At 41.8% G+C, this 27822-nt stretch overlaps 1 protein-coding gene across 1 annotated transcript; it reads right to left on the bottom strand.

Moving 5' to 3' along the window:
• Positions 1 to 2211: 2211 nt before the first annotated feature.
• On the bottom strand, positions 2212 to 26677 carry kcnh6b (potassium voltage-gated channel, subfamily H (eag-related), member 6b). Its single transcript, XM_045702585.1, has 11 exons — positions 24812 to 26677; positions 8622 to 9047; positions 7761 to 8154; positions 7369 to 7568; positions 6679 to 6931; positions 4895 to 5088; positions 4575 to 4686; positions 4225 to 4485; positions 3941 to 4130; positions 3500 to 3692; positions 2212 to 3354 (listed from the first exon to the last, which is right to left on the bottom strand). The coding sequence occupies exons 1-11, from the start codon at positions 24950 to 24952 to the stop codon at positions 3070 to 3072; spliced, it is 2649 nt and encodes an 882-aa protein (XP_045558541.1). The 5' UTR covers positions 24953 to 26677; the 3' UTR covers positions 2212 to 3069.
• Between the last annotated feature and the right edge of the window lie 1145 nt (positions 26678 to 27822).

Raw genomic sequence — 27822 nt, 5'->3', positions numbered from 1 at the left:
AGTATGTCAAGTTGAAGGCCAACTGGGGTACTGCAGGCTACTGGCTACGACGTTAAAATCATCAGTTCAAGGACATACATCTGCTGTAGTAATTATTATTGGTAATAATAGGTACCATTATTGTCTTAAATTTGTATTTATTTTTTACACAAAGATTGCCATTTTCCCCTTCTCTATAATGGGGGATCCTGTTTTCTGCAAATAATGCCTGCAGTACTGCGATCAACCTTGAACTTTGTGGCTTCAATGAGAGAGGGCAGTCATTCTCCCCTGTTCGGGAGACACTGGTGACTTGAATGATGCGGTTCATGTTTGACATTTAAATAATAAAATGTGCATGAAATTCAGATATTTATTTTTTTGTAAAATGATAACAAAATTCAACCTAACAGTTAAACATTTCATTTGGGAGGTATTTCAAATGTTACATGTGTCAATTCTCAATCAGACACCAACAAATAAAGGTGGCTCATAATTAGGCATGCCTCAATTATGTTATGTAAAACTCACAAAATAAAGTGGTGCGTTATGGGATACCAGGTTTATATGCTCGGCTATGAAAAGCCAACAGACTTGTTCCTGAGGTGTTGACCTGTTGCGCCCTCTATAACCAGTGTGATTATTATTTGACCCTGCTGGTCATCTATGAACGTTTGAACATTTTGAAGAACTATCTGGCCTTAATGGCTAATGTACTCTTATCTCCACCCGGCCCAGTCAGAAGATGACTGGCCACCCCTCAGAGCCTGGTTCCTCTCTAAGTTTCTTCCTAGGTTCCTGCCTTTCTAGGGAGTTTTTTCTAGCTGCTGTGCTTCTGCATTGTTTGCTGTTTGGGGTTTTAGGCTGGGTTTCTGTATAAGCACTTTATAACATCTGATGATGTAAAAAGGGCTTTATAAATACATTTGATACCGCTTTGCTCTGAAGCTACAGCTGACTTCACCCACTTTGAGGCTAACACAGTGCCACCGACGTGGCCCGCTGCCAAGGACTGTGGGCTCTCCTTCTCCGTGGCCGACGTGAGTAAGACATTTAAGCTTGTTAACCCTCGCAGGGCTGCTGGGCAAGACGGCATCCCTTGCCGCGTCCTCAGAGCATGCGCAGACCAGCTGGCTGGAGTGTTAACAGACATATTCAATCTCTCCCTATCCCGGTCTGTTTTCCCCACATGCTTCAAGATGTCCACCATTGTTCCTGTACCCAAGAAAGCAAAGGTAACTGAACTAATTGACTATCGCCCCGGAGCACTCACTTCTGTCATCATGAAGTGCTTTGAGAGACTAGTCAAGGATCATATCACCTATGACCTACTTCAATTTTCTTACCGCCCCGATAGATCCACAGACGATGCCATCGCACTGCATACTGCCCTATCCCATCTGGACAAGCGGAATACCTATGTAAGAATGTTGTCTGTAGCTCAGCATTCAACACCATACTACCCTCTAAGCTCATCATTAAGCTCGAGGCCCTGGGTCTGAACCCCGCCTTGTGCAACTGGGTCCTGGACTTCCTGACGGGCCGCCCCCCAGGTGGTGAAGGTAGGAAACAACACCTCCACTTTGCTGATCCTCAACACTGGGGCCCCACAAGGATGCGTGCTCAGCCCCCTCTTGTACTCCCTGTTCACCTATGACTCCAACTCAATCATCAAGTTTGTAAATGACACAACAGTAATAGGCCTGATTACCAACAATGATGTGACAGCCTACAGGGAGGAGGTGAGACAGTATGGTGAAGAAGGCACCTAAAACCCTCACAAACCTTTACAGATGCACAATTGAAAACATCCTGTTGCACCGCCCGCAACCACAGGGTTCTCCAGAGGGTGGTGCGGTCTGTTCAACACGTCACCGGGGGCAAGCTACCTGCCCTCCAGGACAGCTACAGCACCCAATGTCACAGGAAGGTCAAAAATATCAAGGACTACAACCACCCGAGCCACTGCCTGTTCACCTCGTTATCATCCAGAAGGCGAGGTCAGTACAGGTGCATCAAAGCTGGGACCGAGAGACTGAAAAAACAGCTATCTCAAGGCCATCAGACTGTTAAATAGCCATCACTAGCACATTAGAGGCTGCTGCCCTATATACATAGACTTGAAATCAATGGCCAGTTAAATAATGGAACACTAGTCACTTTAATGTTTACATATTTTGCATTACTCATCTCATATGTATATACTGTATTCTATCCTATTCTACTGTATCTTAGTCTATCCTGCTCTGATGTTGCTCGTCCAAATATTTATTTAGTCGTAATTCCTTTACTTTAGATTGTGTATATTATTAGATATTACTGCACTGTTGGAGCTAGAAACAAGCATTTTGCTACACCCACAATAACATCTGCTAAACACATATGTGACAAATACATTTGATTTGATTTGAAGTGGCTATTGGAGGGTCTAATTAGCCCCTACACCCACTAATTTTCACTCCCTTTGCTGTGGGACATTTGCATATGTCGGAGGAGCGCGTGAATGCGCAAATGGAAGGACAAGGGGAAGGGGGTGACATGGAATTCAGCCTTTCCATAAACAACCTCAACCCCCTCCCCTAGGCACTTCATCTTAAAGGGGAAGTTCAGTGTTTTCCAACTTAATGTTAGATGGTTTTTCACCCTGAAAGTATTTTATGAGCCATGAGAATCGTATTCATTGTTCGGTTTTCTCTGAACAGCCATTAAAATCTTCAGCTAACCCTAGCCGACGCTAGCAAAGAAATCTATGAAAGGGATGGGGGCATTCAGTACTTGTATAAACATGGCCAAAACAACTGTAATCAACAAATTATTTGGTTTGACGTTACATGATTTGGCCTTTTTCGTACAGTTCCGCATGCCATGTCCCCATCAATTTCATAGATTTTTTGGCTAGTGGGGGCTAAAGTTGGCAGGACTTTGTAACGGCTGTTAAAGCTCATCCCCTACTCCGATCTCAGTACATAGGGGGTAGGGGCTGTTAATGGGCAGGGCCTGGAAAGACATGTTTTTCTACTATCTTGCAATCTGTATATGAGTGGAAGCAGTCTGTAGGATCCCAGGTTTGGGGAACTAGGGACAGGGGTCTTAGGTCACAGAAAGCAAAGGATCTGAGAGATGTTTCTGGATCTCCACCTGCCCTGAGGCGTCCAGGTTCCCGGGCAATGAGGGAAAGCGGAGGCTGCCACTTAGTCTGGATGTTTCCATGAGAGACAGTGACCGTTTGACCGTCGGCTGGGAGGAGAGTGACACGGTCGGCTCCATCTCTGGGGTGACGGACATGGTGTCGTCGGACTCTACAGTCAGATGGATACCGCTGGACAGCGACTCCTGGGATTTCAGGGGTAATTTGAGGTCAGGCTGGGCAGAGCTCTACAACAAAACAATCAAGGGTGAGTATTCAGTCACAGGTTGGAGATTTAACTACGGTAACACAGCTTCTGTGAATGTTTCACGTGCTTTGACAGATTTTGTTTTTGTGTTCACCATCATGCTCTCCATGTATCAGAATTCCTACCTGCGTGGATGCTTGGTTGTCCATCTGTATGGGTGGGATCTGGTACATGGTGTGCAACACTGGCGCTCCCGTCCCATATAGGCCAGGTGAGTCTATGGCTGACACAGTGCTGTAAGCGGGCGGTACCGGCGTTATCTGCCTTTGGAGCAGCTGCAGGATGACGTTGATATCGGCAGTCATTTGAATCTCCAGTCTGGTAATGGAGGGATAAAGGGGGTGAACAAATTAGTGCACAAAATGTGAGCTAAATAAGCTATTTTTGTGCATATGGAACATTTCTGGAATCTTATTTCAGCTCAGTAAACATTTTATTTCAGATTGTATCAGCCAGCGTTGCACCCTAGGTAAGTTGAAAATAAGCTAAAACGTGCAGGCTCAGCTGTTTGTCTGGCTCAACTGTTGAAAATAGTTTTGTAATAGTAAGCGTGTTGTTCCTCGCACCTGTTAAGCTGTGACTGTAGTAGTTCCAGTCGGGACTCCAGCTCACTGGGCCTCTCCTCTGTGAACGGGGGCGGGTGGTATGAGGTCCGAACCGAAGAGGAGCGCCACTGCCTGTTGGAGTACTGGACCGACTGCCTCTCTGGCCAGTATTGAACATACCCAGACATGTTCGGTGAGAGGTTAGAGGTGGCTGGAAACATTTACAGAGTGAAAATAACAGAACGGTCCAGTAATGCTACATAACATACAATTGAAATGGAGGTACCATACTGATCATACTGTACCTGGTTGAGCCCTGTCCATGGGGGCCTCTCTGCCCACTGTGGAGCCACTAGGGGGCTTCAGCCGCACCACTGAGGGGGAGTATTCCAGCCAATCGTCGTCCGGAGGGTACAGCTCCACCTTACCCCCTTGGGTTAGGGGCTTGTTTAGGTCCTCGCTGGACTGGGAGCAAGGCGACTCACAGCTGCAGCCCTCTTCCCAGTGGGGCTGTGGGGCCAAATGGCGTTGGCGGTAGGGGTACGGGTCGTCCTGGTCCATGCCGTCTGTCCAAAGTAGAATGTAAAAAATAAGTCCATACAGCTAGCTCGCTTGATACATACAGCCCCTGATTCAACTAATCAACTTAACTTACCAGGACCGTTGCGACAGTCCAGGGAGTGTCCCCTGTGTCGTGGCTTACTACGACTGTATCCACAATCATCACCAGAATCATCAGCCAACAGTATTGGTGGGACCTGGTCAGCCTGACATACCAGACATACAGAAATGGCAAGACACAAACTGAACACATCCCAATACACTGATACAGTGCCAACAATCCCATTTCATTGGACACAGTGAACCAAAAGGATCTTGTTTATCAATACCATAAATATCCCAAATAAAATGTGTCCATTTTCTCAGTTTAGCCACGTGCGTGCGTACGTGCGTGCGTGTGTGTGTTTTTCTTACGTCTCGTAGGTCAAAGGTGAACTCCAAGTTTGCCCAAAAGTTGTCGGCAAAGCCTGGATAAATGTCTAGAACTTCGAGCAGGTCATCCCTCTGAATCCGGTGCAGGTCACAGTAAGTGATGGCGCGCACGTCAGAGTTGGACTTGCCTGGCTCTGCATACATGTGGATAGGCTCCCCAAAGATGTCATTCTTCCCTACAGGATAGAGGGAGGAAGGGGGACAGTGAGAGTACATTAAGGGAGATGGCATCACTTATAGATGGCTGTTATTTTAAAGAATGCTGAACTATAAGATGTAGTTACTGTATATGATTCATATCTGTTTAAGAGGATACTGTATTTAGCTGTGGTCTGGCTGGTCTAGTGGCAATGCCACAGCCTCCAGCACACGTCTACGGTGTCGGCATAGGTTCGAGTCTGACCTACTGCCCTTTGACAACTTCTCTATCCTTCCCCCACTGTCATTCTATATCTGTTTAATAAAATCAGAAAATACCTTACCGTAATTTCCGGACTATTAAGCGCACCTGAATATAAGCCGCACCCACTGAATTTAATTGTTTTTTTTTTTGGAACATAAATAAGCCGCACATGTCTATAAGCCGCAGGTGCCTACTGGTACATTGAAACAAATGAACTTTACACAGGCTTTAACGAAACACGGCTTGTAACAAAAATAAATAGGCTTTAACGAAACACGGCTTGTAACAAAAAATAAAAAATTTGCAGTAAGCTTTAGTTGTCTTTTTGCACTGAGTCAATTCCTCACGCTGCTGTTTCCAACGTCGTATCATCGACTCATTAAGACCAAGCTCCCGTGCAGCAGCTCTATTTCCTTTTCCAACAGCCAGATCAATCGCCTTCAACTTGAAAGCTGCATCATATGCATTTCTCCGTGTCTTTGCCATGATGAGGGTGACAAAATGACTACCGTAATCAGAATGATGGGAAGTTTGAGAGCGCTCGATTTAATCTAAACAGTAAACAAAAAAGTTGTTTGACCTTAACCCGTTCGGCAATTTCTGGTCTAATGAAAGCTTCATGCCGCCAAAAAACTGAGCACGTCACAGAATGTGTTTTTTTTTTTTTTTTTTCATTGAAAGCGGGAAAAATCCATATTAGCGGCGTCATTGTTTAAGCCGCGAGGTTCAAAGCCTGGGAAAAAAGTTGCGGCTTATAGTCCGGAATTTACGGTAAATAGAATATTTAGCCTCTTTCTGCTGTTAACCATAGACATGAGAAGGAAAATGATCTTCTGAAACTACATTTACATTTCTAAAATAGTTTGAAAGACATCAATGACTAACATATAGCTAAAGTCAATGCAGCAGATCTGACACGTATTTATTTCACTAGGCAAGTCGGTTAAGAACAAATTCTTATTTACAATGACGGCCTATCAAAAGGCAAAAGGCCTCCTGCGGGGACGGGGGTTGGGATTAAAAAAAGAATATAGGACACAACACACATCCCTACGAGAACACTACATAAAGAGAGACCTAAGACAACAACATAGCATGGCAGAAACACGACAAGACAGCATGGTAGCAGCACACAACATGGTACAAACATTATTGGGCACAGACAACAGCACAAAGGGCAAGAAGGTAGAGACAACAATATCACGCCAAGCAGCCACAACTGTCAGTAAGTGTCCATGATTGAGTATTTGAATGAAGAGATTGAGATAAAACTGTCCAGTTTGAGTGTTTGTTGCAGCTCGTTCCAGCTGCAGCTCGTTCCAGCTGCAGCGAACTGAACAATAGATTTCATAGCCTTCCTTACCCAGTATGGCCACCACAACATCATCATGGGTGACCTGGATGGTACCGCGAGTGATGAAGAAGAGAGAGTTGAGGATGTCTCCAGAGTGGATGAGTGTATCCCCTGGTGGGGCATGCACAGTCTTGAAGCACATTGCCAGAGCCCGCAGACAGGCCTTGCTGCCCCCCCGGAACGCCTTGCAGTTTTGCAGCAGACTGCGGTTCAGGTGCAGACATATATCAGCCTGCAAGCACTCTGGAAAACCCTTCAGCACCTTGGGAGGAAGATGGAAAGTCAACATAAATGTCAAAATCAGTAACTTTGCAATCGGGCATTCTCAATGTAAACTGAGTTTTCAGCACTGCGGTTTATTACGCTAGATGCCTTGGGGATTTGAATAGATTTGTTGACCAGAAGATAGACTACAGGTATAATGCTTTAAAACATGTTATAAGCACATAGCCTTTATAATTTCTTCAGGCTTATAATATGTTATTTCTCAATGTACTACACCCTAACTGACTGAAAATGGCTGGTATTTAGTCAGGATCATGATGACAGGATTATAAGACATAAGGAGGTCATACATGCTCATGACAAGTCTTACAATGCATTATAACTGCATCATAATGCATTATACCTGCAGGTTTTACGTAAAGTGTTACCGAAGAAAGTGTTTCTTACGAGTTTGGTGGCCGGTTTTCTACTCACTGCATTCATGTCAATGCCATTGGTGTAGGACCAGGCGTGCTGGAAGTACTCCTCCAGGCGATTGCGAAGCCCGCTGGGGATCTGGTGGAAGCGGATAAACTCCTTGACCCGCAGCATCTGGGTGTGGTAGCGCGTCGTCCCTGAGTATAGGCGCTGGATGATGGCCGACACGTTTCCAAAGATGCTGGCGTACATGAGAGCTGGAGAATGAGGAGGAGCCAATGGGGCTTATAAAGGCTTATGTCAACAATTGCACGTTGATAATTCAGTATAAGTGACATAATACAAATATCTTGCAGTTGTTGACATAAGTATTTATGAAATGTACTATTGAATGCAGTGTGTATGGATTGTGAATGTGGTCTGAATAAATTGAACATTTAGGCACTTACAGCCAATAACCATAACACAGATGGAGAAGAGCTTCTCTGAGTTGGTGTTGGGGGAGACGTTCCCAAAGCCCACACTGGTCAAGCTGCTGAAGGTAAAGTAGAGTGCAGTGATGTAATAGTCCTTAGCGGACGGACCCGAGCCAGGTTCACTTGCGTTGTACGCCTTGCCCAGCTGCTCAGCCAGGTTGTCCAGCCAACCTGTCTCAGTGTAGGGCCGCTCCACGTAGCCAACAGCGTACCAGATACAGGCCAGCCAATGGGCGATGAGCACAAAGGTGCACATGAGCAGGAAGAGGACAGCTGCCCCGTACTCCGAGTAGCGGTCGAGCTTCCGCGCCACACGAACCAACCGAAGCAGCCGCGCTGTTTTCAGCAGGCCAATCAAGGTGGCCATCTTTAGTAGGTGGGCATTTATTGAGAACAGTAGCGAGAAGATGGGAAAAGAGATGCAGAATTGATGGGAAAATGGCTACAGGTTACTAGCAAATTTTGTTTTAAATAAGTAAATAAGTAATATTCATGCTTGGTGTCCCTAGTGGGATCTGAAACCTGTTCTCCCACGGGAGAAACCAGCATCTTGACCATTAGATCAAAAGGGAATTCTTTCTTGGACTGATGGCAACTGACTTTTTTTTATTGCATGAGCCCAACTCATGTCCGCTAAATAAGCTTTAACCTTTATATTGTCTTATAAGGGTTATAATATTCTATGCCTATCTGGTTGGTATTTACTCAGGATCATTGAGAGATTAACCCACTTTTGATGTCTTATTAAAGGCGTAAATGCTTTATAATGCATTATACCTGTTGGCTTCAAGTAAAGTGTTAGCCCACCAAAAAGGTTGGTTGCATTATTCTCACCTCGTCAGACCCTGAGCGGAAGATAAGCAGGTCGAAGGGTAGGGCGGCCACCAGGTCGATGGCAAACCACCCCTTGAGGTAATGCACAGCGATCTTCCACGGCTGGGTCACCACCTCGTCGTTGGGGTTGACGAACGTTGTGCGAAAGTTGATCCCGATATCCACGATGAACAGCACATCCACCATGAGGTCCACCACGTTTAGTGGATTGCAGGTATAGCCGCAACGCCGTCGCAGCGAGTCCCCACGCTCATCCAATAGGAAGGCGGCCGAGTAGGGGGTGAAGAGGGCTGTGTAGAGGACCAGGAGGAGGATGACCCAGTCCCACGCCGCTTTGACAGGGCTGTAGTGCAGCATGGTCCATGCGTGGGTGACTGGGGCCTTGATTTTGTACTCCGGTAGGACGTCAGCACCCAGAGATAGAACCTAACAGAGATCCAAATTATATTTGAGTGTTTCATCAGCATAGAGTGGGGCCAGAGGCATTCAGCAAGTGCTCGCACACCAATTACTAATCAATACTTATTACTTTGTTAATTCTATTTGAAGGCAAGTAGTGCAACCTGCTGTAGCCTAGTGATTGTGTATATGTTCATCTATTGCTTTTCTCAGTAAACAGATACGGTGCCTTGAGAAAGTATTCACACCCCTTGACCTTTTCCACGTTTTGTGTTACATCCTGAATTTAAAATGGATTAAATTCAGATTTTTTTTTATCACTGGCCTACACACAATACCCCATAATGTCTAAGTGGAATTTTTACAAATTAAAAACTGAAATGTTTTTAGTCAATAAGTATTCAACCCCTTTGTTACGGCAAGCCTAAATAAGTTCAGGAGTAAAACTTAAGTCACATAATAAGTTGCATGGACTCACTTTGTGTGCAATAAGTGTTTAACGTGTTTTGTTTAATGACTACCCCATCTCTGTAGCCCCATAAACCAGGTCCCTCAGTCGAGCAGTGAATTTCAACCACAAAGACCAGGGCAGTTTTCCAATATCTTGCAAAGAAGGGCACCTATTGGTAAATGGGTAAAAAAAGCAGACATTGAATATCCCTTTGAGCATGGTGACGATTAATTACACTTTGGATGGTGTATCGATACACCCAGTCACTACAGAGATGCAGTTGCCAATACACCCAGTCACTAACTCAGTTGCTGAAGAGGAAGGAAACTGCTCAGGAATTTCACCATGAGGCCAATGGTGAATATAAAACCGTTAGAGTTTAATGGCTGTGATATGAGAAAACTGAGAATGGATCAACAACATTGCAGTTACTCCACAATACTAACCTAATTGGAAGAATGAAAAGAAGAAAGCCTGTACAGAATAGAAATATTCAAACACATGCATCCTGTTTGCAACAAGGCACTAAAGTAACATGCTGACCAGATCACCATCGTGCGTATGTAGATTCTTTTCCACCCACACCAGACGCGATCGGGACACACAGGTTGAAATATCAAAACAAACTCTGAACCAACTATATTAATTTGGGAACAGGTCGAAAAGTATTAAACATTTATGACAATAGCTAGCTAGCTTTCTGTTGCTAGTTAATTTGTCCTCTACTCCGACAATTAATCCACAGATGAAAGGGTAACGTTAAACCGAGTTAGTTTCTAGTAATCTCCTACAGGCTTGTTCTTTGGACTTTACAGTGAGGGAAAAAAGTATTTGATCCCCTGCTGATTTTGTACGTTTGCCCACCGACAAAGAAATGATCAGTCTATAATTTTAATGGTAGGTTTATTTGAACAGTGAGAGACAGAATAACAACAAAAAAATCCAGAAAAACGCATGTCAAAAATGTTATAAATTGATTTGCATTTTAATAAGGGAAATAAGTATTTGACCCCCTCTCAATCTGAAAGATTTCTGGCTCCCAGGTGTCTTTTATACAGGTAACGAGCTGAGATTAGGAGCACACTGTTAAAGGGAGTGCCCCTAATCTCAGCTTGTTACCTGTATAAAAGACACCTGTCCACAGAAGCAATCAATCAGATTCCAAAATCTCCACCATGGCCAAGACCAAAGAGATCTCCAAGGATGTCAGGGAGAAGATTGTAGACCTACAAAAAGCTGGAATGGGCTACATGACCATCACCAAGCAGCTTGGTGAGAAGGTGACAACAGTTGGTGCAATAATTCGCAAATGGAAGAAACACAAAAGAACTGTCAATCTCCCTCGGCCTGGGGCTCCATGCAAGATCTCACCTTGTGGAGTTGCAATGATCATGAGAACGGTGAGGAATCAGCCCAGAACTACACGGGAGGATCTTGTCAATGATCTCAAGGCAGCTGGGACCATAGTCACCAAGAAAACAATTGGTAACACACTACACCGTGAAGGACTGAAATCCTGCAGCGCCCGCAAGGTCCCCCTGCTCAAGAAAGCACACATACATGCCCGACTGAAGTTTGCCAATGAACATCTGAATGATTCAGAGGACAACTGGGTTAAAGTGTTGTGGTCAGATGAGACCAAAATGGAGCTCTTTGGCATCAACTCAACTCGCTGTGTTTGGAGGAGGAGGAATGCTGCCTATGACCTCAAGAACACCATCCCCACCATCAAACATGGAGGTGGAAACATTATGCTTTGGGGTGTTTTTCTGCTAAGGGGACAGGACAACTTCACCGCATCAAAGGGACGATGGACGGGGCCATGTACCGTCAAATCTTGGGTGAGAATCTCCTTCCCTCAGCCAGGGCATTGAAAATGGGTCGTGGATGGGTATTCCAGCATGACAATGACCCAAAACACACGGCCAAGGCAACAAAGGAGTGGCTCAAGAAGAAGCACATTAAGGCCCTGGAGTGGCCTAGCCAGTCTCCAGACCTTAATCCCATAGAAAATCTGTGGAGGGAGCTGAAGGTTCGAGTTGCCAAACGTCAGCCTCGAAACCTTAAAGACTTGGAGAAGATCTGCAAAGAGGATTGGGACAAAATCCCTCCTGAGATGTGTGCAAACCTGGTGGCCAACTACAAGAAACGTCTGACCTCTGTGATTGCCAACAAGGGTTTTTCCACCAAGTACTAAGTCATGTTTTGCAGAGGGGTCAAATACTTATTTCCCTCATTAAAATGCAAATCATTTTATAATATTTTTGACATGCGTTTTTCTGGATTTTTTTGTTGTTATTCTGTCTCTCACTGTTCAAATAAACCTACCATTAAAATTATAGACTGATAATTTCTTTGTCGGTGGGCAAATGTTCAAAATCAGCAGGGGATCAAATACTTTATTCCCTCACTGTATATGGTGGTTGGCAAACCAACTTTAAGGTGCATTACCACAACTGACTGGAGTGTGGACCTCAGTTCAGCTTTCAATCGCCCACGTGGGTATATGATCCTAAAAACTAATGAGATGGGAGATCAGGACTTGCAGCGCGTCACAAATAGAACCAAGTTCTATTTTAGCGCCTGGCTATACAGATGCTTGTTGACGCGCGTGAGGGTGTAATGATTGAATAACATGTATGTGTAAATGTATTTTGCAACGCACGCGACGTGAGCGGTGTGGTCAGCATGTAATACTGGCCAAAAAAAATTGCTGCGCAATTAACTTTGTCCTGATTACAAAATGTTATGTTTGAGGCAAACCAAGACAACACATTACTGAGTATCACTCTCCATATTTTCAAGCATAATGGTGGCTGCATCATGTTATGGGTATGCTTGTATCGTTAAGGATTGGAGTTTTAAGGATAAAAAGAAACAGAATGGTGCTCAGCACAGAAAAAACCTAGACAACCTGGTTCAGTCTGCTTTCCATCAGGACAATAACCTAAAACACAAGGCCAAATCTACACTGGAGTTGCTTACCAAGAAGACCGTGAATGTTCCTGAGTGGCCAGGTTACAGTTTTGACTTAAATCTACTTCAAAATCTATGGCAAGACCTGAAAATGGTTCTCTAGCAATGATCAACAACCAATTTGACAGAGCTTAAATATTTTTTTTTAATAATGAATTGCCAAATGTTGCACAATCCAAGTGTGGAAAGCTCTTAGAGACTTACCCTGAAAGACACAGCTGTAAGTCAAGGGGTATAAATACTTTCTGAAGGGACTGTACATAACGTGTTACATTGAGGGTGAGATTGAAATAGGCTCATTTATACTCACATTGATGTACATTTCTGTCTATTGTATTCACTATTCAAAAACATTAAAATATATATTCAAGCACTTCCTCCACCATGTACTACATAACAAACACACACAAAAACAACAGTTCTTAAAGGACAAGTTTTTTTTTTTTTACTTGTTGCTTAAAATGTTTAATCTTACCTTGAACGTAGTAATCTGCGCAAGAAAAACAAATCTGTGGTCCGGATTTGTAAATATCTTCTGTCATTGTTTCCCCATTTTAATGCTATTGTGTTGTTGGTTAGCCATGGCTAAAGTTAGTTGAAGTTGGCTGATTAAAGCAACACTGGATTACATTTTCTCCTAGCCCACTTTCAGGGTCAAAATAAATGTAAATATAAAAAATACAAAAAATTATATCGTCTTAAAGGTCTATTTTTTTTTCTCAATATCAAATTATTTCTGGGGAACAATTAAGTGCCTTACTGTGATTGTTTTTCAATTAAAATGGTCAAAAATAATTTCTCAAGCAAGAATTTTGCTCGGACTGTCAGTGGGCTGAGTGGGGAGAGGAAAACTAGTTTTTATTTGCAGAGTTTTGAAACTCTTTCTTATTGGTCTATTAACTAATTTACCGCCTTAACAAAGCCATCCAGACCAGCTCTTATGGACAAAGTAGTCAACTATTGTGTATCACAACCCCAGCATAGCAATAGTGTCGCTGATTAACTCCAGATCACATAGAAAAGACAACTGTAAGGTATTTTCTCCCTTTCACATTTATAGGTGGAGAGGAATAAGGGATCTTGCTGTCTGATAACCTTGTCTCTGATTATGTTCATAATCAATCAGGCGTGAGATCGGGGGAACACCTGTGTTTACAAACTGACTCTAGTCCTCAAATACTCTCCCATCTGGTGGACATCTGTGAACTGGCTAATTTTCATAAACTGTTGTTCAAAGCAGCATGTGGTCCTGCCTCTCATGAGTACCCCACCCCGACAAACACACAATACTGATTAGTGATGCTTGGGTTGACTCATAACCCACAGTCCCAACGGTTTAACTGCGGGCCCAGCCTGGTCTCAGACTAGACGTAACATAGTAAACATAAATCCGGCACTCAAATTAGTATGATTTCATACGTTTGGTATGGTTACATAAGACAGATGGTTACTTACTTACAAATATACATTTCTATATCGTAAAACTAGATATGTTAACATCAAAGTTAACCTTTCTGGCGCAGGCGTTGCGATAGCGACCCACCTCGACAACATCCGGTGAAATTGCAGAGTGCCAAATTCAAAATACAGAAATAGTCATAATAAACATTTATAAAAAATATAAGTGTTATACATCGGCTTAAAGATTAACTTCTTGTTAATCCAGCTGCTTTGTCAGATTTCAAAAAGGCTTTACGGCAAAAGCATACCATGCGATTATCTGAGGACAGCGCCCCACTTAAGAAAGCATACAAACATTTTACAACCAAGTAAAGGAATTACAAAAGTCAGAAATAGCTATAAAATTAATCACTTACCTTTGAAGAGCTTCATATGGTTGCAGTCACAAGAGTCCCAACTACACAATAAATGTTCGTTTTGTTTGATAAAGTCCCTCTTTATAGCCCAAAAACTCAGTTAGTTGGCGCATTTTGTTCAGTAATCCACTGGCTCCAAGGTGGTCAAAACATGCAGACGAATACATCCTAATAGTACCAGTAAAGTTTGTCGAAACATGTCAAACGATGTTTATAATTAATCCTCAGGTTGTCAATTGTCTAAATAATCAACAATATTTCAACCGGACAATAGCGTATTCAATAGAAAGGAAAAACAACGAAGGGCGCGCAATCGGTCATGCGCGCAAACCAACTCTGCATTCTTCCTCAGTCCACTGACAAAAAGGTCTCGTTCTTCTTAATTTTTCAGAAAACAAGCCTGAAACAATGTCTAAAGACTGTTGACATCTAGTGGAAGCCATAGCAACTGCAATCTGGGTCCTAACCCATTAGATACTGTATAGGCATTCAATTGAAAATACCCACATCAACAAAATCCCACTTCCTGGATGGATTTTCCTCAGGTTTCAATAAAGCGGGTTCAATAAAGCGAAAACAATACATTAAAAAAAATATCATAAAATGTATATTTGTTGTGCAATTTATATCTATCATTTTGGTTTTTCTTTCATTATTTTTAGGCTATCTAGCATTACTGCATAAGCTTTAAGGCCTAACTTTACATATGCCAAATAGCCTACAAGCCAATTGCTAAACACTTTTAAGAACCATCAGAAAAAGTTAACCTTGATCCACTGAAGCAAAAAGGACCATGTTTGAGTTTAATTCAGTAAGGGAAAAGCTGTGAAATGGAGAGTTGAAAATAAAGAAAAGAGAGGGCCAGAAAAGTATGGTTTGGGAAAGATTTGGCGTAATGGAAATAGAGGATGATAGCAATGCCTATGTTACAGTATGTGTGATGATTGTGAGGCACTATACTCATTCGACTGTCACAAGATGGGGACTTCAAATAGGCCTAAGGCACGCCACGGTAACTTTAGCCTACTGTGCAAATGGGTTAAATGGAAACTGAAATCTGGACACTGACTGCATGTCTATAACCTATCCTTAATATTAACTCCTGCAGAATTAACTATTTCTTGCAGTAAAATGATACACCAAATGTAAATTTTGACTTGGGAACAAGAGTGGAGAAATATATATTTCATTCAGCATCTTCAGAGAATACGAATGCGCAGTTAGCACCTCTACAGATGTATATATCTTTATCAGCATCATAAAAGCTAATAGTATTTTAACCACAAGATTTCAGTTGGGCTTAGATGCATATTTTATCAGAAACATGTCATTTTCACGGCTTACTGTTTCATATTTTTTTGTTGAGTTATTTATTGCATTTTCTCCCTGGTCCCTAAATGTCTTAGCTCCATAAAAGAAGCAGAGATGACAGAAAAAAACTTTATGATGTTAACTAAATTGAAGCATTCATTCTATCATTTATGACATTATTCTGGTAAGCAAGGGTTTATTAGTCTTCTACACTCTACAAATTAGGGGTTCAACAAATGTTCTTCTAAGATCCTCAACGTTCTTCGAAGAACCTATTGGTTCTTGTCACTGAAAATAGCCCCAAAAAGGTTCTTCCAAGAACACCATAGGAGGTGGGATTCATTGAGGAACCGCCTTAGTTGGTGGGGGTTCTTGTAGGACCCTAACTGCCAACTGAACTTTTGGATTTGAATTTGAAAGGACAGCAGGTGCAAGCACTTAACTGAAAAATGTTAATATCTCAATTTAAGTTAAGTGCCTGCACCGGCTGTCCTTTCAAATTAAAATCTAAAGTTTCAGTTGGGCAGTTAGTTGTTGGGGGTTCTTACAGGACCCTAAGGCGCAACACAATTCAACAGATGCATTTGGCATGCTGACTGCAGGAATGACCACCAGAGCTGTTGCCAGAGAATTGAATGTCTTTTTAGAGAATTTGGCAGTACGTCCAACCGGCCTCACATCTGCAGACCATGTGTAACCACGCCAGCCCATGACCTCCCACATCCGAAATCTTCACCTGCAGGATCATCTGAGACCAGCCACCTGGACAGCTGATGAAACTGAGGAGTATTTCTGTCTGTAATAAAGCCTGTTTGTGGGGGAAAACTCATTCTGATAGGCTGGGCCTTGCTCCACAGTGGGTGGGCCTATGTCCTCCCAGGTCCACCCATGGCTGCGTCCCTGCACAGTCATGTGAAATCTATATATTAGGGCCCAATACGTTTATTTTAATTGACTGATTTCCTTATATATATATATACTGTAACTTAGTGAAATTGTTGCATGTTGTGTTTATACAGTTGAAGTCAGAAGTTTACATACATTTAGGTTGGAGTCATTAAAACTAGTTTTTCAACCACTCCACAAATTTCTTGTAAACAAACTACAGTTTTGGCAAGTCGGTTGGGACATCTACTTTGTGCATGACATAAGTAATTTTTCCAACAATTGTTTACAGATTATTTCACTTATAATTCACTATATCACAATTTCAGTGGGTCAGAAGTTTAAATACACCAAGTTGACTGTGCCTTTAAGCAGCTTAGAAAATTCCAGAAAATGATGTCATGGCTATAGAAGCTTCTGTTAAGCCAATCATAATTTGAGTCAATTGGAGGTGTACCTGTGGATGTATTTCAAGACCTACCTTCGAACTCAGTACCTCTGCTTGACATCATGGGAAAATCAAAAGAAATCAGCCAAGACCTCAGAAAAAAATTTGTGGACCTCCACAAGTCTGGTTCATCCTTGGGAGCAATTTCCAAACGCCTGAAGGTACCAGGTTCATCTGTACAAACAATAGTACGCAAGTATAAACACCATGGGACCACGCAGCTGTCATACCACTCAGGAAGGAGACGCATTTTGTCTCCTAGAGATGAACGTACTTTGACGCAAAAAGTGCAAATCAATCCCAGAACAGCAGCAAAGGACCTTGTGAAGATGCTGGAGGAAACAGGTACAAAAGTATCTATATCCACAGTAAAACGAGTCCTATATCGACATAACCCGAAAGGCAGCTCAGCAAGGAAGAAGCCACTGCTCCAAAACCGCCATAAAAAAGCCAGACTACTGCACATGGGGACAAAGATCGTACTTTTTGGAGAAATGTCCTCTGGTCTGATGAAACAAAAATAGAACTGTTTGGCCATAATGACCATCATTATGTTTGGAGGAAAAAGGGGGAGGCTTGCAAGCCGAAGGACACCATCCCAACCGTGAAGCACGGGGGTGGCAGCATCATGTTGTGGGGGTGCTTTGCTGCAGGAGGGACTGGTGCACTTCACAAAATAGATGGCATCATGAAGCAGGAAAATGATGTGGATATATTGAAGCAACATCTCAAGACATCAGTCAGGAAGTTGAAGCTTGGTCGCAAATGGGTCTTCCAAATGTACAATGACCCCAAGCATACTTCCAAAGTTGTGGCAAAATGGCTTAAGGACAACAAAGTCAAGGTATTGGAGTGGTCATCACAAAGCCCTGACCTCAATCCTATAGAAAATGTGTGGCCAGAACTGAAAAAACGTGTGCTAGCAAGGAGGCCTACAAAACTGACTCAGTTACACCAGCTCTGTCAGGAGGAATGGGCCAGAATTCACCCAACTTACTGTGGGAAGCTTGTAGAAGTCTACCTGAGAAGCTTAACCCAAGTTCAACAATTTAAAGGCAATGCTACCAAATACTAATTGAGTGTATGTAAACGTCTGACCCACTGGGAATGTGATGAAAGAAATAAAAGCTGAAATAAATCATTCTCTCTTATTATTCTGACATTTCACATTCTTAAAATAAAGTGGTGATCCTAACTGACCTAAGACAGGGAATTTTTATTAGGATTAAATGTCAGGAATTTTGGAAGGTGTATGTAAACTTCCGACTTCAACTGTATTTATGTTCATTATATAAGCAGAAACATATCTAAATTAGTCCCAAAAATATTCTGCACCTTGTCCCAGAAATAATCTGATGTCTCTGACTGTAGCCTACAACACAATTTCTATAAGCCAGCAGCATACCATCCTGCATCCTACTGCTAGCTTGCTTTTGAAGCAAAGGAGGGTTGGTCGCGGATGGGAGACCAAATGCTGCTGGAAGTGGTGGTGGCCAGTAGGAGGCACCCTTTCCACTGGTCAAAAAATAAAAACATATATATATATATATATATATATATATATATATATATATATATATATATATATATGTATATGTTTTTGACCAGTGGAAAGGGTGCCTCCTACTGGTGCACTTCACAAAATAGATGGCATCATGAAGCAGGAAAATGATGTGGATATATTGAAGCAACATCTCAAGACATCAGTCAGGAAGTTGAAGCTTGGTCGCAAATGGGTCTTCCAAATTTCTTGTAAACAAACTATTCCCCCAGGGCTGTGATTGGGGACGTTGCCCTATTTCGGGTGCTGTCTTTCTGTCTCATTTTTTTGGGATGTTAAACGGGTGTCTTGACTCTCTGTGGTCACTAAAGATCCCATGATACTTACCATAAAAGTAGGGGTGTTAACCCCGGTGTCCTGGCAAAATTCCCAATCTGGCCCTCTAACCATCACGGTAATCTAATCATCCCTATCTTACAATTGGCTCTTTCATCCCCCCTCCTCTCCCCTGTAACTATTCCCCAGGTTGTTGCTGTAAATGAGAATGTGTTCTTAGTCAATTTATCTGGGTAAATAAAACAAAACAAATATTTGCGGGTTGGTGTATGCCTCAGATTGTCACTTTATCACATATTGTCAGGCTTGCAGCAGCAGTGTGCATTCATGGATGCCAAGGGAAGGCAGGCTTCCCCAAATATTTCACCAATAAAAATGATAAAATAATTAATTTTGTCTGTGTGGCTGAATCTCACAGGAGAAATCATCAGAGCAAGGGAAACAGCGCCCCTGTCTGTGTAGGCCATGTATCTGATGCTGTCTGGAACAAAAGAGTATGGCATGTTGCCGCCGTAGCGTTTGATAGATTCAAGCAAGCATTTGGCCTCCCTTGATAAAAAAAATATCGTCCTGGAGCAGTAAAACAACGGTTTGGATTTGGCTTCACACCAATCAAATCATATCCTTGAGCAAATGTCATCATTGTCAGAAACACGTGTCCCTTTCTGATCTGCTTGTGTTGATGTTCTGCGTCGCTAGCTTGCTTGCTAAAATGGTCCCTAAGCCTTGGATGGAGATGGGGATTTGGACTCGTGGTTTTGACTTAATTCTCTGTACAATACAATAATTATGATGGCGATTCTGATCCAACCATAAATTCATATATTGTGCGAATGGCCTGAGACAAAGTTCGATATGTAGCCTAGGAGGCTCACGTTAACTAGCTAGCTAACTTAGCTGGTTTATTGTTGCCCATATGAGGAAGTTAGGCTGCCTAGGTAAAATGCTTGCTAGCCTATGAAAACAAAAACAAAGCGTACAATGCCATAGACTGTTTTGCCAACATGAGAGGAGGACGGCATTGGTGTTCAACTAGTCTACAAGTAGGGTGAGTCCCCAATTTATAAAAAAAGGTTTTTGGTATCTTTAAGTTTGTTTTCAGAGTATTAAACTAAGCATATATAGATAGCCTTGTTGATTTGATGATGTTGAAGTTGAAATAGTCCTGGAATAGCGGAGGCAGTACTCCAATTGTCTTTGTGCTGACTTGTGATAACTGTGGTTTTAAATCAGTAGTTGTTTAGTAAACTGTCAAACATTAACTTGCTTGAACAAGCTGCAGGTTATATAACTGTTTGTTACATGCAACATTTGCTTTGTTGTTGCTCTTCGGATGTTTCTCTCCGGTTTTGTGATGAAACAAACTTATGTGTAGTTGAATTTATTCCGCCACTGTGTGACTTGTTTTTTTATTGTCACAGCCTTATTGTATATCACTGTGGAGTATGAACGAATGGGTTATAGAGCAAATATCACAACAAAAGTTGCAATATGGCTTTTTTACTGGCTTTGTTTCCCCAGCGATTTTAATTAGCAATTGAGGGCAGTTGCAGGTGAAAAAACAGCTGACCCCGCACACCACTAATACTGACCCCATTTGAATAAAAATAGAGAGAAAGAGAAAGGAAGAAAGAGGGACACAGTAAGAGAAACCAAAAGGTGGAAAAAGGGGCAAAGAAACCAGAGACAAAGGAAGCCTTCATAAATAATTTATAAGGCCTACATGCTTCAGAAATCATTAATAAGCAAATGCCATGCCATAAAAAGGGCAGGAAAAGGGTTATGGCCCATATGGAAAAGCACCAGATGTAATGACATTTTAGGCTACATCACCCTCTACTATGACCTTGTTTATGCATGATTTGTGAAGCATCTACACTGAATAAAAATATAAAATGCAACATGTAAAGTTTTGGTCCCATGTTTCATGAGCTGGAATAAAAGATCCCAGAAATGTTTAATACACACAAATTGTTGTATATTGCTTTTATATTTTTGTTCAATTTACAGTACCAGTCAAAAGTTGACACACCTACTCATTCCAGGGTTTTTATTTATTTTTTACTATTTCCTACATTGTAGAATAATAGTGAAGACATAAAACCTATGAAATAACACATATGGAATCATGTAGTAACCAAAAAAAGTGTTAAACAAATCAAACTTAACAGGTGTGCCTTGTTAAAAGTTAACTTGTGGAATTTCTTTCCTTAATGCGTTTGAGCCAATCAGTTGTGTTGTGACAAGGTAGGGTTGGTATACAGAAGATAGCCCTATTTGGTAAAAGACCAAGTCCATATTATGGCAAGTACAGCTCAAATAACAAAGAGAAACGACCGTTCATTATTACTTTAAGACATGATGGTCAGTCAATACGGAACATATCAAGAACTTTGAAAGTTTCTAAGAGTGCAGTCGCAAAAACCATCAAGCGCTATGATGAAACTGGCTCTCATGAGGACGCCACAGGAAAGGAAACCCAGAGTTATCTCTGCTGCAGAGGATATGTTCATTAGAGTAACCAGCCTCATAAATTGCAGCCCAAATAAATGCTTCACAAAGTTCAAGTAACAGACATCTCAACATCAACTGTTCAGAGGAGACTGCCTTCACTAAACCACCACTAAAGGACACCAATAATAAGAAGAGACTTGCTTGGGCCAAGAAACACAAGCAATGGACATTAGACCGGTGGAAATCTGTCCTTTGGTCTGATGAGTCCAAATTTGAGATTATTGGTTCCAACCACCGTGTCTTTGTGAGATGCAGAGTAGGTAAACGGATTATCTCTTCATATGTGGTTCCCACCGTGAAGCATGGAGGAGGAGTTGTGATGGTGCTTTGCTGGTGACATAGTTTGTGATTTATTTAGATTTCATGGCACACTTAACCAGCATGGCTACCACAGCATTCTGCAGCAATATGCCATCCCATCTGGTTTGCGCTTAATGGGACTATCATTTGTTTTTTAACAGGACAATGACCCAAAACACACCTCCAGGCTGTGTAAGGGCTATTTGACCAAGAAGGAGATTGATGGAGTGCTGCATCAGCTGACCTGGCCTCCACAATCACCCAACCCAACCCAGTTGATATGATTTGGACCACAAAGTGAAGGAAAAGCAGCCAACAAGTGCTCAGCATATGTGGGAACTCCTTCAAGACTGTTGGAAAAGCATTCCTCATGAAGCTGGTTGAGAGAATGCCAAGAGTGTGCAAAGCTGTCATCAAGGCTACTTTAAAGAATATAAAACATAAAACATTGATTTAACACTTTTTGGGTTACTACATGATTCCATATGTGTTATTTCATAGTTATGTCTTCACTATTATTCTACAACGTAGAAAATAGTAAAAATAAATAAAAACCCTGGAATGAGTAGGTGTCTCCAAACTTTTGACTGGTACTGTATATAGGGCTCATGAAGACTAGGAATGCTCTATGAAGCCTTTAAGTTGATGTCCATTTCAATTGGATTCAATTAAATGTGCTAATCACCTTTTGACAGAAAGGTCAACAGTCATGGCCATGGGTCCCATACATGCATTATAGACTCCACAGTACAAAACTACACCCTGTTGTCCTTCACTGATATCAAACACACATTATACCATGGCACTGAACCAGGATACTGTCCCTGGGGCTCCAGCAGGCATAGATTGGACAGTGGCAGCCAGCCATTCTCCACACCCAGGAGATATAACATCTATTCAACCCCCGTAGTGATTTTTCCACTAGCTGGTCAACCACATTGCCTCCCACGTGCCCTAATACTGATACCAGGCATCAATGATTTCCCTGTAGGGTGCCAAGTCAGTATGAGTCACGGGTTAGAGGACAAATCTCAATACACCAACAAAGCACCGCATTGAGCAAATAAATTCAGTGAGCGATCGGAGACAGCTCTATGCAAGTTGTGTAACTTTGATTAGAAATGTGTGTGTGTGGAGAGGTGGAGACCTTCCCCTAGAATGTTTTGCCTTTCTATGCTAAGTTATGGCATTTCTACACTATCTAGTTTCTACATTTCTACACTATTCCCCTGTCCCTATATTGGAAGTGATGCCTACTATTATATGACATGATACAAAATACGATATGATATTACTAACTAGACGAATTGACTGCTATGTGTAACGTCATATGGAATTAAGATGTTCATGGTGACAGTAATTCCAAGTGCTTACGCTGTCTCACAATACCAAACTCTGATAAGTCAACTCAAATGTTGCTATCTGAGATATACAAACACGGCGAGACTGAATCCTGAGGAATGCTTAAATATAATATACATATACACTACCGTTCAAAAGTTTGTGGTCACTTAGAAATGTCCTTGTTTTTTAAAGAAAAGCAAAAACAAAATGGTCCATTAAAATAACATCAAATTGATCAGAAATACAGTGTATACATTGTTAACGTTATAAATGACTATTGTAGCTGGAAATGGCAGATTCTTTATGGAATATCTACATAGACGTACATCGCCCATTATCAGCAACCATCACTCCTGTGTTCCAATGGCACGTTGTGTTAGCTAATCCAAGTTTATAATTTTAAAAGGCTAATTGACCATTAGAAAGCCCTTTTGCAATTATGTTAGCACAGCTGAAAACGGTTGTCCTGATTAAAGAAGCAATAAAACTTCTTAAGAATAGTTGAGTATCTGGAGCATCAGCATTTGTGGGTTCGATTACAGGCTCAAAATGGCCAGAAACAAATACTTTCTTCGGAAACTTGTCAGTCTATTCTTGTTCTGAGAAATGAAGGCTATTCCATGCGAGAAATTGCCAAGAAAGATCTTGTACAACGCTGTGTACTACTCCCTTCACAGAACAGCACAAACTGGCTCTAACCAGAATATAAAGAGGAGTGGGAGGCCCCGGTGCACAACTGAGCAAGAGGACAAGTACATTAGCATGTCTAGTTTGAGAAACAGATGCCTCACAACTGGCGGCGACTCCGGGATGCTGGCCTTGTAGGCAGAGTTGCTCTGTCCAGTGTCTGTGTTCTTTGGCGCATCTTAATATTTTATTTTTATTCGCAAGTCTGAGACAAGGCTTGGACATTGTAACTCTGCCTACAAGGCCAGCATCCCGGAGTCGCCATTGTGAGGCATCTGTTTCTCAAACTAGACATGCTTTGGGCATCTCTACTATTCTGGTTAGAGACCACTTTACTGTTAACGTTGAGACTGGTGTTTTGCGGGTACTATTTAATGAAGGTGCCAGTTGAGGACTTGTGAGACTTGTGAGGAGTTCTTTGTTTCTGGCCATTTTGAGCCTGTAATCAAACCCACAAATGCTGATTCTCCAGATACTCAACTAGTCTAAAGAAGACCAGTTTTAATGCTTCTTTAATCAGGACAACAGTTTTCAGCTGTGCTAACATAATTGCAAAAGGGTTTTCTAATGGTCAATTAGCCTTTTAAAATGATAAACTTGGATTAGCTAACACAATGTGCCATTGGAACACAGGAGTGATGGTTGCTGATAGGTGCCCTTCTTTGCAAGGCATTGGAAAACCTCCCTTGTCGTTGTGGTTGAATCTGTGTTTGAAATTCACTGCTCAATTGAGGGACTTTATAGATAATTGTATGTGTGGGGTACAGAGAGGAGGTAGTCATTCGAAAATCATGTTAAACACTACTATTGCAAACAGAAAGTCCAGGCAACTTATTATGTGACTTGTTAAGCAAATGTTTATTCCTGAACTTATTTAGGCTTGCTGTATAACAAAGGGGTTGACTACTTACTGAATCAAGACATTTCAGCTTAACATTTTTTTATTAACATAATTCCACTTTGACATGATTGGGTATTGTGTGTAGGCCAGTGACACAAAATCTACATTTAATCAATTTGAATTCAGGCTGTAACACAAAATGTGGAAAAGGGGTGTGAATACACTGTATAAATTGTTATACTATACTTATATATACACACACACACACACACACACACACACACACACACACACACACACACACACACACACACACACACACACACACACACACACACACACACACACACACACACACACACACACACACACCACCCTACCTGTGTGACCTTCTCTGTGACATTCTGTGTACGCTCCTTCACCTTGGCTGAGGCAAGGAGCTCCACCCTGGAGGCTGGGGGGGACAGCATGTCGGGTTTGAAGGGAGGGGGGGCCCGGTTGGCTGTTCCCCAAGTCTTCATTAGGTCCGAGTCGGACGTGGAGTTCAGCTGGCAAAGCTGGAGGTCTGATGGAGCTCCAGTGTTCCCACCAGACAGGTAATTCGGGGCCAATGACAGGAGACAAAGAAAAACAGGCACCCATGTTTAGTTAAAGAGACAATGACATGAGTCCCAATGTGGTTATGTATGCATTTGCTTATTAACATTTTGATGAAGAACCAAAATATGATTTCCTATCTTGACCCAGAACCAAGTTTGTCACAGGAGACTAGAATTTGCAAATATCCTATTATAGAGTGACTATTGTGGCAGAATTCAACCTTTCAGCTCCCTTTCTCTTTTCAAAACTCCCCACAAGTTTGGAGTGTTGTGATGCTAATAGAAAATCCATATAGTTACCTAAATTAAGGTGTATATCTCCCCTCCCCTAATTTGTGGCAGCTAAATGAGGTAATGGGGGTGTTTCCCCATCAAACCAATTTTCTTTTACTGTATCTGTGACAAATTGCACTCTTGTTGATGTAGATGCATACCAGAAAACACATAAACATCCCTATTTTCATTGCCTCCGGTCGGAATCATTAAAAGGCACGTTGTAGAATGTCAGGGAAATAGCCTTTTAAAAGGCACATTGTCTGTAGGGCCATGCGCAGCGCTACAACACTCCTTTGAATTAATTCCGACCTCCATTTTAGTAGGGGGAGGAAATGTTTGACTATGTTTGACTTGATTTCAGGACTAGAATTCATGTACATTACTATAACAAACATTAGAAAAATGGCTTTTAAAAAGGAAACTTTATTATTATTAGGTTGCGAGCAAAAGACCTGGCTTCAAATACGTGTGTATTTGAATATCTGGTATTTCAAATAATTTCTGTGTACACAGCCCAAAACAAGTACTTTTATTTGAGTATTTGAATGGTTATTTGTCAAAACCAACTAGTATGTTGAAATACTTATTTCAAATACTATTTTGAAATACCTGGGTTAAATGCATGGGAGTGTCTTAGAGTTAGTGTATTACAGTTTTTCATATACTTTCCAAGTGTATTTCCAAATAATAAAAAATATTAAACTACTTGTCTTGTCAAATAAAATATATCTGAATACATACTTCAAAATGTATGTGAAAGTAATTGAGATTTTTGAAATAGTATTTGAACCCAGGTCTGTTGAGCAAGCACAAAATTGATTTTGAATGTATTTTAACACTGACAGAGGGAATGTCTGAAATGGCATCCTACTCCCTACGTATGCTACTTTTGCCCATAAAACAAGTGTACTACATAGGGAATAGGTTGCAATTTCGAATGCAGACGGACTTACTGGTGGTGACGCGCACTTCCCCACCCTGGGCTCCCCAATCCGCCCTCATGTCCCTGGGAGAGACAGAAAGGATATCCCCTCAGGATACTAGTTCCACTAAGATGGTCCTCCACAGAATGTTCCAACAAGAAACTGGTTCAGCAACTTGTTCCACCACAAATAAAAGTCAGAGACAGTTTTAAAAACGTATCTCCTCTGAGAAAATGTCCTCTGTTGGTCTTCCTCTCCTCCCCAAAAAACTTTACCAGTATAAAACCAGTTCCGTCAGAAAATGTCTGCCAAAATTGCGATTTGTGTAAATACTTTGAAGAGATTTCGTCAAAGTGTTTGCCAGTTGTTTTCTGGTTCCTTTTTTGCTCATAATATACATTAGAATGCTCTCCTTTAGTCTGCGCAGATGACAACCTCTCTTAGGGTCATACCCTCTGGAGTCTGACTCCCACAGGCCAGTGAACTGGGTTAGCGTTAACACGTGGCTATGCCTCTATGCCTCATTCACTAACACAGTGAACTGATCAATGACTACAGCAGAGAGCCGCTGACAAATAAAATCAATCCCAAATCACGGATAACAACAGGAAATGGGCTCAATGTTATTACAATGGACATTCCTGTCACTACATTCAAAGGATCCTTTCAGTTTTGCTATAAGTATCACGCAGTCACCGAAACATGTTGTGATGTGTGGGGAACTCAACCTCAAAAACAGCACGTAAAACACATTTTACTTTTCCTAGTGACACATAAAAAGAAACACCGTCATACAAAGCACACCACAGGGTACAAACACACACATTACACACACACACACACACACACACACACACACACACACACACACACACACACACACACACACACACACACACACACACACACACACACACACACACACACACACACACACACACACACACACACACACACACACAATGAGAAATTGATATTATGTGTGCTACTGATTGAACTCAGACAAAACTAAAACTTTCTTGTGCATGTGCAGCATCTCCCCTCCACGACCCCACACATGACTCAAGTTCACAGACAAAATAAAAACAATTTCAGACAAAATAAACATTTCTTGAAAGCATTGTTTACTAATGGGGAATGCAGTCAGAGGCTATAAAGGTGCTGCAGATGACAGTCCCCCCAGTTCTCTCTGTGCTGAAGCCATGAGTGCACATTTCAGTGCCCAACAGGTCGTAGATCAGATTTTTTCAGATGTCCAGGAGGAACAAGAGAACAATGATTTAGAAGAGGAGGAGGTATCTGAAGAAGAAGATGGGGAAGAATACAACCCAAAGCACAATGCATCATCTTCAGATGAAGAACAAATCCCACAAGCTGAAAGAGAGACATTTTTGTCAAAGAACAGCAAAATAACATAGCCCTTGTCACCATATCCTGTGGCGCACTGCATTAGCTTCAAATGGTCCCTGCGATATGCAACCTTTCAGGGAAGTCAGGAACCAATATACACAGTCAGTTAGGAAAGGAAAGGCTAGCTTTTTCAAACAAAAATTTGCATCCTGCAACACTAATTCCAAAAAGTTTTGGGACACT

This window comes from Salmo salar, chromosome ssa19, assembly GCF_905237065.1.
Source record: "Salmo salar chromosome ssa19, Ssal_v3.1, whole genome shotgun sequence".
Classification (NCBI taxonomy): Eukaryota; Metazoa; Chordata; class Actinopteri; order Salmoniformes; family Salmonidae; genus Salmo; species Salmo salar.
The sequence above is the reverse complement of the archived record's forward strand: the minus strand, read 5'-3'. Positions and strand labels throughout refer to the sequence as shown.

Bases quoted from the DNA above. Each gene is read 5' to 3' on its own strand.
- kcnh6b (XM_045702585.1), bottom strand. From the start codon at position 24,952: ATGAAGACTTGGGGAACAGCCAACCGGGCCCCCCCTCCCTTCAAACCC. The intron at 5,089-6,678 runs GTAAGGAAGGCT...TCTATCCTGTAG, and splicing joins TGTTGTGGTGGCCATACTGG to GGAAGAATGACATCTTTGGG. The intron at 3,693-3,940 runs GTGCGAGGAACA...CTCCATTACCAG, and splicing joins CTACAGTCACAGCTTAACAG to ACTGGAGATTCAAATGACTG.